We start from the raw sequence: 13,700 nt of genomic DNA on the forward strand, positions 1-13,700 counted from the left end.
ATGCATTTAGATGTGATTTAATGATCAAAACATGTTATTGGTTTGCATAACAGTTTAGGATTTCTTCTTATGCTCATTCTTCAAAACTGAACTGAGCCACAAAGAAATAATTCTGATTTTACAATGACTGGCTACATCAGCTAGACTTTCACATGGAAGGAGAACTGAAACTAAACCTGTTTGAAGCAATCAAAATTAAAATGATGGTGCAGAGATAGATTTTAAGAAAAGTAAATTGAGTAGTATTTTGCTGCGTTTAGTTCTTCATCAAAATAAAGTGGAGGAAAAGTCTGAATTGGATAAATGTCACTTAGCACAGAGCACTATCCACACAGGAATAAATATAATCAGGCCAAACTAATCTCTACTGCCATTCCATTTGCAGCAATGATAGGGTACATCCGCCTTATTAGCAACCATCTCTTGGAATTCATGCAATGGCAGATTGATACATTGTCCCGTCCAGAGCCAAAAGAATGAGGCTGAAGTGTGGGTGCAAGTAAATCTCATTTTATTAGAGTAATGGATACATCAAAAGCATTGCGCTTCATAGGAAACCCTGCGCTAACTCGCTAGAATCCCTAACTATACTCTAGACATGCTCTGCAGCGTGTGAAGGAAGTTGACTCAACATCCCCCCCTCCACGCATTAACCCTTCCCACCCCCGAGGTCTAAGTTTCGCTGGATAAGCCTCATGAAATTCTCTCACCAAAGTCGGAGCATGCACATTCTCCTCAGTTTCCCAGGAACGGTCAGTTGGATCGTAACCCTTCCAATGAATCAGGTACTGAATACGCCCTCGGTGTTTTCTCGAGTCCAAAATCTGTTCTACTTCATATTCCTCCTCCCCCTCTACCCACAAGGGCGGTGCGGGCTCCACTTGCGGCCGGTGAGGGTCGGGGGGAGAGTCCTTGGTCAACAACGCCCTGTGAAAGACTGGGTGCATCTTGAAAGCTGACGGCAACTTTAGTCTGTAAGCCACGGGGTTAATCTGTGCCTCCACCTCAAAGGGCCCTACACGCCGATCCTGCAGCTTACGACATCGGCCAGGCATAGATAAAAAACGTGTAGAGAGCCAAACCTTGTCTCCCGCTTGGATGAGGTCTCCCTCTCACCGATGCTGGTCAGGCGCACGTTTGTAATCCGCCTTGGCCCGTTCCAGTTGCTCTTGGAGTAGCTGTTGCATAACGTGAAGTTCCTGCAAGAAATCCTCAGCAGCTGGGACTGAGAGACTGTCATTTGGGGCAGGGAAGGCTCGGGGGTGGTAGCCAAAATTGGCGAAGAAAGGAGTCTGTTGCGTGTGCAAATGCACAGCATTATTATAAGCAAATTCTGCTAAATGCAGGTAGGACATCCAGTTGTCCTGCTGATACCCCACTAAACAACGTAAATATTGTTCCAAAATTGTGTTCATCCTCTCGGACTGTCCATCCGTTTGGGGATGATGGGCAGACGACAGTCTTAGCTCGCTTTGCAGCAACTTCCACAACGCTTGCCAAAAACGCGCGGTGAATTGTGTGCCCCGATCGGAAACCAGGCTGTCTGGCAGTCCGTGCAGCCGATACACATTTTGCACGTACAACTTGGCAGTGTCTTGAGCGCTTGGGAGCCCTGCGCACAGTATTTTATTTATTTATTTATTATTTATTAAATTTATATACCGCCCGACTAGCGATAGCTAGTATGAAGTGAGCCATTTTCGAGAAGGCATCGACTACCACCAAAACTGGTTTTCCCCTGCGAAGGGGGAAGGTCTGTTATAAAGTCTGTAGTAATCATTCGCCAAGGTCCTGCGGGAGTAGGAAGGGGTTCCAACAGCCCCGGTGGCTTCCCAGTGGCATGTTTAGCCCTCATGCAAGTGGGGCAAGAGCGAACGTAATGCTCTACATCCTTCTTCACCTTGGGCCACCAAAACTCCCTGGTAACAGCTTGAATGGTCTTAAAGACCCCAAAGTGGCCTGCCGTGGGGGCGTCATGGCACTGACATAGTACTCTCGCGCGCAATTCTCCGGGGGGCACATAAATAGCTTCCTGATGGTGCAGTATGCCATCTTTCCATGTAAAGTCCTTCTGATCTGCCTTGGGTGGCGTGTCCTCTTCGACCCACTGCTCCTGCACGAAAGGGTCCTGTTGTTGCGCCTCACATACTTCAGCTTCCCAAGAATCTTGGCAGGCCCCTACCACTCTCCTCTCGGGAGGAATAATGTACTGTAACGGTCTTGGGGTGGGTCCCCCCAAAAATTCAGGTTTCTTTGAGAGGGCATCAGCCCGCTTATTCTGTGCTTGGGAGATATAATGAATTTTGAAATGGAACCGTGCGAAGAACTGGGCCCAGCACACTTGCCTCTGATTGAGTTTATGGGCGGTAAGGAGACTCTCTAGATTATGATGGTCCGTGCGCACCTCAATTTCATGCTGCGCCCCTTCCAGATGGTGTCTCCAGGCTTGAAAGGCATCTCTAATGGCTAATAGCTCCTTTTCCCACACAGTGTAGTTTTGTTCAGAGTCGGTTAACTTTCTGGAAAAGTAGGCACAAGGTTTCAGTCCTCCCCCTTTCTGGGCAGGTTGCAAAAGAACCGCTCTGATCGCTACGTCTGACGCATCCGACTCTACCACAAAAGGGAGTGCGGGATCGGCATGCTGTAGGATGGGTTCAGTAGCAAACCTTCGCTTCAGGCTCTCGAACGCCTCTTGTGCAGCTTCTGTCCATTGGAAAGGTCTTGAGCCCTTCAGGCAGTCTGTGAGCGGTGCAGTCTGATTGGAGTAATTGGCTATGAACCGATGGTAGTAATTGGCAAACCCCAAGAAGCATTGCAAATCCTTCTTGGTCTTGGGGGGTTGCCACATGAGTACACAACGAACCTTTTCTGGGTCCATCTCTACTCCTGCCGGAGAGACCCGATACCCCAGAAAGTCCAACGTGGTTAGGTCAAACCCACACTTTTCCAGCTTCGCGTAAAGGCGGTGTTCCCGTAACTTCTGCAGCACTGCACGCACATGTGAGTCGTGTTCTTCAGGAGTATTTGAGTAAATCAGAGTATCATCCAAATAAACTATCATGAAGCGGTCCACAAAGTCCCGGAAGATGTCATTCATGAAATTTTGGAAGACTCTAGGTGCTCCCGACAGCCCATATGGCATTACTAAATACTCAAACTGACCGTAACGGGTCTTAAACGCAGTCTTCCACTCGTGCCCCTCCTTAATCCGCACCAAGTTGTAAACTCCTCTCAAATCCAGCTTCGTGAAAATTTTGGCGGAACGCAACCGCTCCAACATTTCCCTGATGAGCGGCAGCGGGTAACTGTTGGGGATTGTGAGCTGGTTTAGGGCTCTATAATCATTACAGGGACGGAACTCCCCCCTTATTTCTTCACAAACAACGGGTGCACTAGCTGGGGATTGTGAAGGGCGAATGAAGCCTTTCTTCAAATTGGTATCCAGAAACTCCCTTAGCGCTGCCAACTCTGGTTCAGATAGAGAGTAGATCCGCCTGGCGGGGATGCGTGCCCCAGGCACCAAGTCAATGGCACAATCATAGGGCCGGTGAGGGGGCAGTTGCTCCGCTTCCTTTTTGTCGAAGACGTCCCGAAAGCTCCCATACTTGGTGGGCAAAGTTATCTCTCTTGGGGAAGGCGCCCCTGCCAACACCTGTGGCTCCTCTTCAGGCTGGCAATGTTGATGGCAGTACTTGGAGGTAAAAACCACCACAGCTTCATCCCAAAGGATTGTGGGGTTGTGCCTAACCAACCAAGGCATGCCCAACACCACCGGGAAGCGCGGCAAGGACGCCACATAGAACGACAGGTCTTCCCTATGTCCAGAGACCATCACTTCCACAGCCTCAGTCACCCGGGTCACCCCCCCAGACTTCAGAGGCCGGCCATCTATAGTTTCCACTGCCAACGGCTGACTCAGTTCTCGTGTGGGAATAGCATGGTGTAGCGCTAACTCTCGGTCTATGAAACAAGAAGATGCTCCGCTGTCAATCATAGCCTTGGGTGAGAAGCTCTTGCCTGAGGGTAGGGTGATGCGAATGGGCAACAGGAGAGCCCCTTGGGATGGAAGGGGTCATGGCGGAGGCTCAGTGTCTGTGGCATCCCCCAACTCTCTAGCCTCTATGAGAGCTGGGATGTGAAGTTTTCCGGCGGCTGGGGTCTTCCGGTTTTGGCTGCACAATTTCGGGTGTGGTGGCCCGGCTTTCCGCAGTAGAGACACAGTCCTTCTCTCCGGCGCCTTTCCCTCTCCTCCTCTGTCAATCGCGGTCTAGCCCCCCCAATCTGCATGGGCTCCTCTCCCAAGACAGTAGGGACGCCAGGATTGGGCACTGGGCGCACACGGGGCAGTGGAGTAGCAACCTGGTTCCGGGAAGGTTCCATTCTCCACTCCAACTTCCTTCCTTCTAGACGGCTGTCTATCTGCAGACTCAGTTGAATCAAACCCCTCAGTGAGTCGGGGTGTGTGGAGTGCACCAGTTCATCCAAAACTTCTGGACTCAGTCCATTTCTGTAAAAGTACATCAAAGCTGGATCATTGTACTCTGTCTCTTGAGACAAAACATGAAAAGCATTGGTGTACAATCCCACGGACCCCTTTACCTGTCTCAGGGCCCCTAGTTGGCGGGCGACCGTCTCCTTCCTCTGGGAGTCTCGGAACATGTCCCCCATCGCATTCTTAAATGGTCGTTGCGAATCAAATACGGGGTGGCCCATTTTGCTGCTTCCCCTTCCAATAAACTGATGATGAATGCCACCTTCGCATCATCAGTTGGGAACTCAGCTCTACGCACCTGAATGTACAACTCACATTGGGCTAGAAACGTGGCAAACTGTTCACTCTGGCCCCCGTATCACACGGTGAGCCCCACTGGAGACTTCACAGGGGCTGCCACCCCGGGGGGCACAGCCTGGACTTGGGCAACCAAGGCATGGAGATTCTGGTTATCCACTTGCAAGGCTTGCGTTGCGGCTCTGAGGTTTTGGTTCTCGGCTTGTAGGGCTTGCGTAGTCACTCGGAGGTTCTGGATCTCGGCATACAAGGCTTCCATGGTGATAGGTACTCCCCCTCTTGCTCCGTTCTGGTCCATGTCATCCGCCATGGGAACAGATTCGAGTAGGGATGGTGGTTGAGTCAATCTGTCCCGTCCAGAGCCAAAAGAATGAGGTTGAAGTGTGGGTGCAAGTAAATCTCATTTTATTAGAGTAATGGATACATCAAAAGCATTACGCTTCATAGGAAACCCTGCACTAACTCACTAGAATCCCTAACTATACTCTAGACATGCTCTGCAGCGTGTGAAGGAAGTTGACTCAACGACTCTCCACTTTAAGCGGCAAGCTTATGAAGGGAACGTTTTCGAACGTAATCTCTGACTCCTACGTAATTCCTGTTTTTGCCCTGTCCGTTTCTCACGGCGGCGGGAGCACGGGAACAGAGGGCATGCTTCCAACGGCTCATCGGAAGACACCTGCTCCTGAGCAACAGGCTCAAGATCAGGGGGCTGTGCCACACTGGAATCCTCCTGGGAACTGCTTGGCAAGGGAGGAGCTGGCACTGTCTCTGGAGCTTCCCCCAACAAGTCTTCTGCATCAGCTGGGGGTGGCTCTCTCTGTTCCTCTGAGAGTGCGGTAACTGTGGGAATTGGCTGGTGTGCAGGCTGACCCCCACCCGCAAGGTCCTGTCCAGACTCAACAATTCCCAACTCTGCTTCCTCTGGCGGCGGAGGTGCCTGAAACTCATGCCTCCCCCTTCCCTGTCCATTCTGGTTTAGCTGAGGCTCAACATACATCTATTTCTAATTATCTTTGCATGAGAGTAGGCACATCAGCTTACTTTTTCAGGAAAAATAGTCTGTATGGGCAGAATCCAGTTGATTCTCCTTGCACTGTTGCTCCAGTGGAGGCATCTTCTAATTGGAGGAGGAGGGGAAGGGATGTTGCCAACTCCCCCATCCCCCTGCATCCTGAAGTGTCCCCCAAAAATCTATTATGATGGAGGGTTGGGGGACTATGTAGGACAAAATTGGGGGGGCACTCAGAGCTGCAGCTGAAAGGGGAATTAGCAAAAATAGCATGTCCCTCCATTAGCAGTTGCTTTCTATTGGCTCAAAAGCCTTTCTGCTTATGCAAGGGAAGCCATATGTTATCTATCCACATACTTGAAGATCTTTCTCTGAATGTGCAGAGACTACATTATCATTGGCATACTGAAGTTCTACGACAGAGGTTGGCATTACCTTACTTTTTGCTTTCAGCCTACTGAGATTAAAAAGCTTTCCATCTGTTCGATAGATGATTTCCACACTAGTAGGAAGTTTCCCGTCAATAAAGTGTAGAATTATAGCAATGAAGATGGCAAATAAGGTAGGAGCAATGACGCATCCCTGTTTTACGCCTGATCCGACTCTGAATGGATTGCTCTGAAAGCCATTGCTGTCCAAAATTGTTGCTGTCATGTTGTCATGAAGGAGTCGCAAAATATTCACAAATTTATGAGGCCATCCAGTTTTCAGAAGGATGGTCCAAAGAGCGGTTTGATTCACAGTGTCAAAGGCTTCAGTCAGGTCAATAAACATCATATATAAAGGTTGATTCTGCTCCCGGCATTTTTCTTGAAGATCATGTCCACTGTCCCCCTGGAAGGGCAGAAGCCATTTTGAGATTCGGGGAGGACATCCTCTGAGATCGGCAGGAGGTGATTTGCGAGGATCCTTGCAAGGATTTTACCTGCGGTAGCAAGAAGAGAGATACCTTGATAGTTCCTGCAATCTGTTCTATCACCCTTCTTAAAAAGGGTGATAATTATGGTATCCCTAAAGTCTTCTGGGATCTCTACCCTCATCCAGATTTTTTCAATGAGCTTATGAAGTTGTTGTGTAAGTTCAGGCCCTCCTTTAAAGACTTCAGCAGGAATCCCATGAGGTCATTTGATTGATGGCTTTACTGACTTCATCCAAATTAGGGGATACTGCAAGCTCGTCTCTAGTTTGTTGTTGTGGAATTTGTGAGAAGACCTCATCAGTCATGATAGAGTTACAATTAAGGAGGTTGTGGTAATGCTCTTTCCAGTGCAGTGCAATAAACTCTTTATCCTTAAGAAGTTTGCTACCATCTATTGAACGTAAGGGATTTGTACCATAATTTGTTGGTCCATAGATGGCCTTTGTGGCATTAAAAAAAGGCCAGTGCATCGTGAGCATCTCCAAGTGCTGGATTTCTTGAGCTTTTTTTTATCCACCAGGCATTCTTAAGTTCTCTAGTTCTTCTTTGGACCTCAGCCTTTGCATTTGGCATAGATTTTTTTCTTAGCAGCACAGTTAATGTCTTTCTACCATATCTGGAAGGCTTTCCTTTTCTTGTCAATTATATATGTTCAATCTCACTATCATTCTCATCAAACCAATCCTGATGTTTCTTAGTTTGGTATCCAATAGTTTGTTCACATGCTGCAATAATGGATGTCTTCAGTTTAATCCAGTGTTCCTCAGCATTTTCAGGGTGTTCCGTAGGTAGATGTTTCTTGAGAGTTGTTTGAAAGCAGGCTCGCTTAATAGGATCTTGAAGGGCATGGATGTTCATTTTACACCTTGGTTTTCTTCCTCGGAGCCTACGTTGAGGAACAATATTAATGGCCATAGTGGATCGAATTAATTGGTGATCTGTCCAGCAGTCATCAGCACTCGTCATGGCCCTAGTGAGGAGTACATCACAACGATCTCTGGCATGGACAATTATGTAATCCAGGAGATCCCCTCGCTGGATCGTCACCTTGCAGCGGTGAGTAGGCTTGTGTGTTCCAATGAACCCTGTGAGTGATGCTGTCAGGAGTCATGTACTCCCAGCAGGGTCACCCATGGCGGTAAGGTCAAGGGAGAGGAACCAGGCACAGAACGATCCAAGAAAGTCCTCAGTTGCAGAACAGGTGGAAGATAACAATGTGTATGTTACAACGGCTGTGAATGCAGATGAAGGCTGCAGCAGATAAAAGACTTCCAATCGTTGTGGTATCTATGCCATTGGATCAAAGCCTTTTTCTGTCAAGATTGTGGTAGATCGTCGTGCACCGATCTCCCCACATAAAACAAATTCACACACAGGCGTCTTCCAAGCAAACCAAACCAAACCAAAAGTCCAATGGCGATCGGTGAATGGCAACGTGGGTAGGACTGTGAAATCCAGAAGCCCCTAGTCATGGACCGGCACATGGGTGGTGGATACAGACTCAGTCGTCCTGGCTCAAGGACCTAGGCAGTTGAGTAGTTTGGCAGCTATACCCATGACTGAGCAGTCCTATTCAGGATCCACTCTGCTCACCCCGTATGGGGAGGGGGCTAGAAAAGGTGCCCTAAACATAGTCTGCCTTATCTCTCTCCCTGACTGGATTACCGCAGCCAGTGGGGTCACCATTTAGCGGTCGCAAAAGACAATTGAATTTTGGAACAGGAAATATACAGACATTACTGGACAGTACAGATAGTGAATGTTCTAAACTCAGGACTGCCATCATCGTGAGGGAGTTGAGACATTTTAATATTGACATAGAAGCACTCCAAGAAACTCGAAGAGCAGGAGAAGGACAACTGAGGGAAGAAAAAGGAGGTTATACTTTCTTCTGGAAAGGACTGCCAGAACAAGAATGACAAATACATGGAGTAGGCTTTGCTATTAACAATAATCTTGTGAAGCTCTTGTCAGAAGTTCCTATTGGCATTAATGAACGACTCTCAACTCTCTGGTTAAAACTTGCTAAAAACCAGCAGGCAACTATTGTAAGTGCTTATGCACCAACATTAGATGCTGATGAAGACATCAAGGAAAAATGTTATACCTAGCTGGAGACCATCTTATCAGAGATACCTAAGGAGGATAAAATTATCCTCTTAGTTGATTTCAATGCAAGAGTTGGGCGTGATTTCGATTTATGGCCAGAAACCATTGGGAAAGAAGGAGTTGGCAATAGCAACCTGAATGGCATTCTACTTCTGACTAAATGTGCAAAGCATAATCTTGTTATTACAAACACACTCTTTTATCAGAAAAATAAATTTAAAACATCATGGAAGGACCCTCAGTCGAAGCACTGGCATCTCCTAGTAAAGATGCTGAATTCTATGTAACCTGTAAGCTGATTCATGAAGCTCTCTGAACTGAAACTTTCTATTAAACCTACTAAAGAAAAGCATACCTCATTCGTGTCTGACTTCAGTGGATTCAGGCAAAACAATAACTGTGGGGCTCAAACTCAAAATATGTGGAAGGATACACCCTTGATCTGTTCTTTGCTATAGAGTGGGCAGCTGGATGGGGGGGTTGTAGAAAGCCTGTTGATTTGTGGGTGGATCATTCCCTGGCGACATCTGGGCTAGCAATGATAATGTCTTCTTGCAGGAGTGGGGTCCTCTTCAGATAATCTGCCCCCGGAGACTCATGGAATCAAATGATCCTGTAATGCTCCTAGGGGATTTTCCAGTTGACATTGTTGGTGCTTCTGTTGAAGCCCTACTCTGGTTTTTGTTTGCTTTGCTTTTTTTACTGTGGAAAGTGCTGGATAGAGTTGATATACAGTGGGTGGTGGAAGACAGACATTGGAAAATAGGCAGCCCATTCAAAATGGCAGAGAAAGATAGATGGACTTGTTTCCTGGCTGTTGATAGTAATATTATTATTATACAGCCATGATGATTTTTCACATTCTGCAATATTAAATTGAAAATACCCCCCATGCCATTCTGATGCTTCCCATAAGCTCATTTCAAAACAAAACCTTACAAAACATATAGTTCTGAACTCAGAAACGCTTGCTTAACAACCCTGTCAATTTTCATGGTGATACACAAAACAGTCAGAAAGAATCTAGAGTTCAAAGTCTAAAAAGAGAGGAAAAATACCGAGAACCCTTTTGGACTTTTTTCTTGTAATCTGTTGAAATTCATTAAAAATCAGCCATGTTCACAGAGTACCTGTAATCCTAATACTGACCTTGCCCCATACTCTGACCTTCATCTTCTACAGTTTAAAAGTTAAAAAAATGCCTGGCTGATTTTTAATTAATTTTTTTTAAAAATGGCTGAGACCCTGTGATAACATGGGGCATGCTCAGTAAGAACCAACTGTCAGAGTTCTAAAAGCCAGACTCACAGCTGCTAGGCTTGCCTAATCAGAGGGCCACACCCATACCAGACTTTGATTTCACTTGAGACAGTCATGGTTTCCCTCAGAGAATCTTGGGAAGTGTGGTTTGTGAAAGGTGCTGAGAGGAGACTCCTCTTCTACTGAGAGAGCTTCAGTGGCCAGACTGGTTTAACAGTCAGCCACTCTGATTGAAGTCTGTGAGGGGAACAGGGCGTCTCCTAGCAACTTTCAGCACCCTTCACTAACTACACTTCCCAGGATTCTTTGAGAGAAGCCATGACTGTCCAAATAAAGGCCTGGTGTGGATGTGGCCAGGGACAGCTTTGGTTTAAATTTGGTTGGGCGGCTACATGTGCCTGCTGTAGAATAAAAAGGTGGGGGAAACGGTGAAAAGCAATGATACTGTTCACAATGTTTTCCTTTTGGAAAGGAAAGGGGCTTCCCCTCTGCCCAGTGCCCACCCACCCAATCTCCTTCCCTCCCCACCCCTCTCCCAGGTCAGTATTGGACTACGACTGGGGAGACCAGGATTCGAATCCCCACACAGCCATGAAGCATACTGGGTGACCTTGGGCCAGTCACTGCCACCTCTCAATACCGTTTACCATGAAAACCCTATTCATAGGGTCAACATAAGTCAGGATTGACTTGAAGGCAGTCCATTTCCATTTTCAAACATGATAGCACAGAAATAAATCCCATTGAACTAAAAAAGTATGCAAATGATCAAACCCACCCTCCTTAATCCTCCCGCCTATCCCCTCCCTACCCATGCCCTTCCAATCCCTTCCTTCCCCTTCCTCATCCCCATGGTCACTTTACCTATCTGAAGCATGATTGCGCAGAAGTAAATGCCATTGAACTCTATAAGCATGCAAGTGATCAAACCTGCCCTCCCTCCCCCTTCCTTTGTACCCTTCCAATATGCCCCTCCCCCCTCCTCCTCCCCCATGGTCAGTTTTTCCTATCCTAAGCATGATTGCATAGGAGTAAATGTCATTGAACTCAATAAGCATGCAAATGATCAGACCTGCTTTTCCCCTCCTTCCCCTCTCCTCTCCCTTCTTCCTCCCCTCCCCTCTTCCTTCTTTCTACTTCCCTGCCCACTCCAGCCCTCTCCCCTCCCCCCCCGGTCACTTTTAGCTATCCTAAGCATGATTGCACGAGAGTAAATCACACTGAATTCAATAAACATACAAATTATCAAACCTGTCCTTCTCCTCCCTTCCCCCCCTGCCTGTTCCCATCCCAGTCCTCCCCTCTGCATTTCCTCCCCTCCCTCCCTCCCTCCCTCCTTCCTCCCTCCTCCTCCCCCCTCCCCATCCCCTGTGGTCAGTTTCACCTATCCTAAGCATGATTGCAGGGGAGTAAATCCCACTGAACTCAATAAGCATGCAAATGATCAATTCATTCTCAGCAAACTTGGACAGGATCCCATTTCTTACCTGCCAGATTAAAAAGCAGAGAAATTCGCTAATAGGCAAAAAACCTTGCGGTTTAAGAACATACCTATAGCCAACAGAAATTTCTATCAAACTTTAAAAAGCAGGGAAATTGTGCAGCTATAGTGAATGCACCCGAGTAGCAGGGGACCTCACCACCTCTCTGAGATATTGGACTGCCCTACAAATTTGTCAAAATGCAAACACAATATGGGTTGGTCTTTCACAGTCCAATCCACTTCCTGTGTAGCTTGGAAGAATTTGGTAATGTGCCTCTGAGCATATGGCCCTCAAGGCAGCTTACAAGAAAAATAAACACAGGTATAAAAATACAATACAATATCATAATATCATGCGCACCATCTGGTTAGTGCCCATGATAGTGATATACCTATCATTGCTGCAGTGCAGCATACATAATTAGGCTTACTGGTGCACAAATGGCTATTTTTGATCAGCTGCAGATTTTATTTTTTCTGTTGGAAAATGGGGATTTATTTATTAAATTTATATCCTGCCCTTCCTCCCAGAAGGAGCCCACGGCAGCAAACAAAAACACAAAAAGCACTTTAAAACAGATTAAAACCAAAACATCTTTAAAAACATTTAAAAAATGGGGAGTTCATAGAGGAGACATCATCTGGATAGATTAGTAACAATTGCCCGTTATGTCAGAAACACTACAGTCTCTGAGAGGGCTCTTGATGTTTAGTCCACAGGTCTAATTTGGCCTACCAGGTCATGTGCTCCTGATTGTTCCTTTGCTGGAGCAAGATGCATTCTCACCATCAGTTGTGCCTTGCACAAGGACAGGGAAGCAGTTTCCATTCAATGAAAACTCCTCCTCCTCCCAAGGGTGCTCTTTGAACCTCCAGAAATTGGAGGTTCAAAGAGCAGATTGGCACTGTTTGAAAGTCCTTTCCCAAAGTACTTGCTATGCTCTTTGAACCTCCAGTTTTTGGAGCTTTAATGAGCAGAACAGGGGTTTCAGGAACAAGGGCTTTCAAACAGTCCTTTGCTAATAACCCTGTGCTGCTCTTTAAACCTCGAGAGATTTTCAGAGGTTTAAGGAGTAGAATGGGGCTACTTGCAATGGGCTTTCAAACAGCCCACACTGCGCTTTGAAGTCCCAACAATTGGGTCTTCAAAGCACAGCATCACTTGATGTCACTATGCTGTCATGTGATTGTCAGGTGGGCTTGCAAGGGTTCAGGAAGAATAAGATCTGGCTGGTTGGACAGAAATGGTTCCCCTCCCTCGGTTTACATTAATTATACTTTTTTTAAAAAAGGCACAATCAACTGCATTAAATATTTATAAAGCAGCTGTCAAGTAACGGATCCTTTATGAAATGACCATAACTCTCTTTAAGTGTGATTTATTTATTTATTTATTTTCTAGCCTATTTACTTTTCCAGTGGGCTGACACCTGTTCTGTTTAACCAATCCATTGGTCTGTCAATTTTGTCAGCATATTTAAGTGTGATTTATTTATTTATTTATTTATTTTCTAGCCTATTTACTTTTCCAGTGGCCTGACACCTGTTCTGTTTAACCAATCCATTGGTCTGTCAATTTTGTCAGCATGTTATATACTTGCTGCTGCAGCATAGGGCCAAAGCAACCCCTGCTGTAACCCAAGAGCGATTCTAACTGCAGCTGAGATATTGCATGTGGTGGTGTTAAAAATAATTATGTCCTTCTCAATATTGCAAATTTGCTGCAAGCTGAATTACTTCAAATAAACAAACAAGCTATGCTTAAAAGTTTTTTTGTGTGAAAATGTGCATTCTTCTTTTCTTGTTTTTTTAGAATGCTGAAGGTTTTAATATGAGTATCCCTATGCCAGGTCACCCAGTAAATTTTTCTGAAGTCACCTTGGAGCAGGCCCACAAGGATGTCACCCAGCTAGAAAAACTCATCGATGCTCATGATGTCATTTTTTTGTTAATGGATACCAGGGAAAGCCGATGGCTTCCTGCTGTTATCGCAGCCAGCAAGAGAAAGGTACTGTGTGTGTCCTTTGTTAGCATCCCAGAGGCCATGATGTAAGCAGCGCATTGTAGTTTGTGATGGCCATTCAAAAGCATTTGCCAGCTATTTGAGGTTGCTGATTAAACATGAATC

At 46.3% G+C, this 13,700-nt stretch overlaps 1 protein-coding gene across 2 annotated transcripts in view; it reads left to right on the forward strand.

Moving 5' to 3' along the window:
* ATG7 (autophagy related 7) overlaps nt 1-13,700 on the forward strand; it is a 209,159-nt gene that overhangs the window by 36,608 nt on the left and 158,851 nt on the right. For both annotated transcript variants that reach the window (XM_061618083.1, XM_061618081.1), the window contains exon 12: nt 13,386-13,580. In XM_061618083.1, coding sequence (XP_061474067.1) covers nt 13,386-13,580 — 195 coding nt within the window. The remainder of the gene's footprint in view (nt 1-13,385; nt 13,581-13,700) is intronic.

Source organism: Rhineura floridana, chromosome 3 (assembly GCF_030035675.1).
Source record: "Rhineura floridana isolate rRhiFlo1 chromosome 3, rRhiFlo1.hap2, whole genome shotgun sequence".
Lineage (NCBI taxonomy): Eukaryota > Metazoa > Chordata > Lepidosauria > Squamata > Rhineuridae > Rhineura > Rhineura floridana.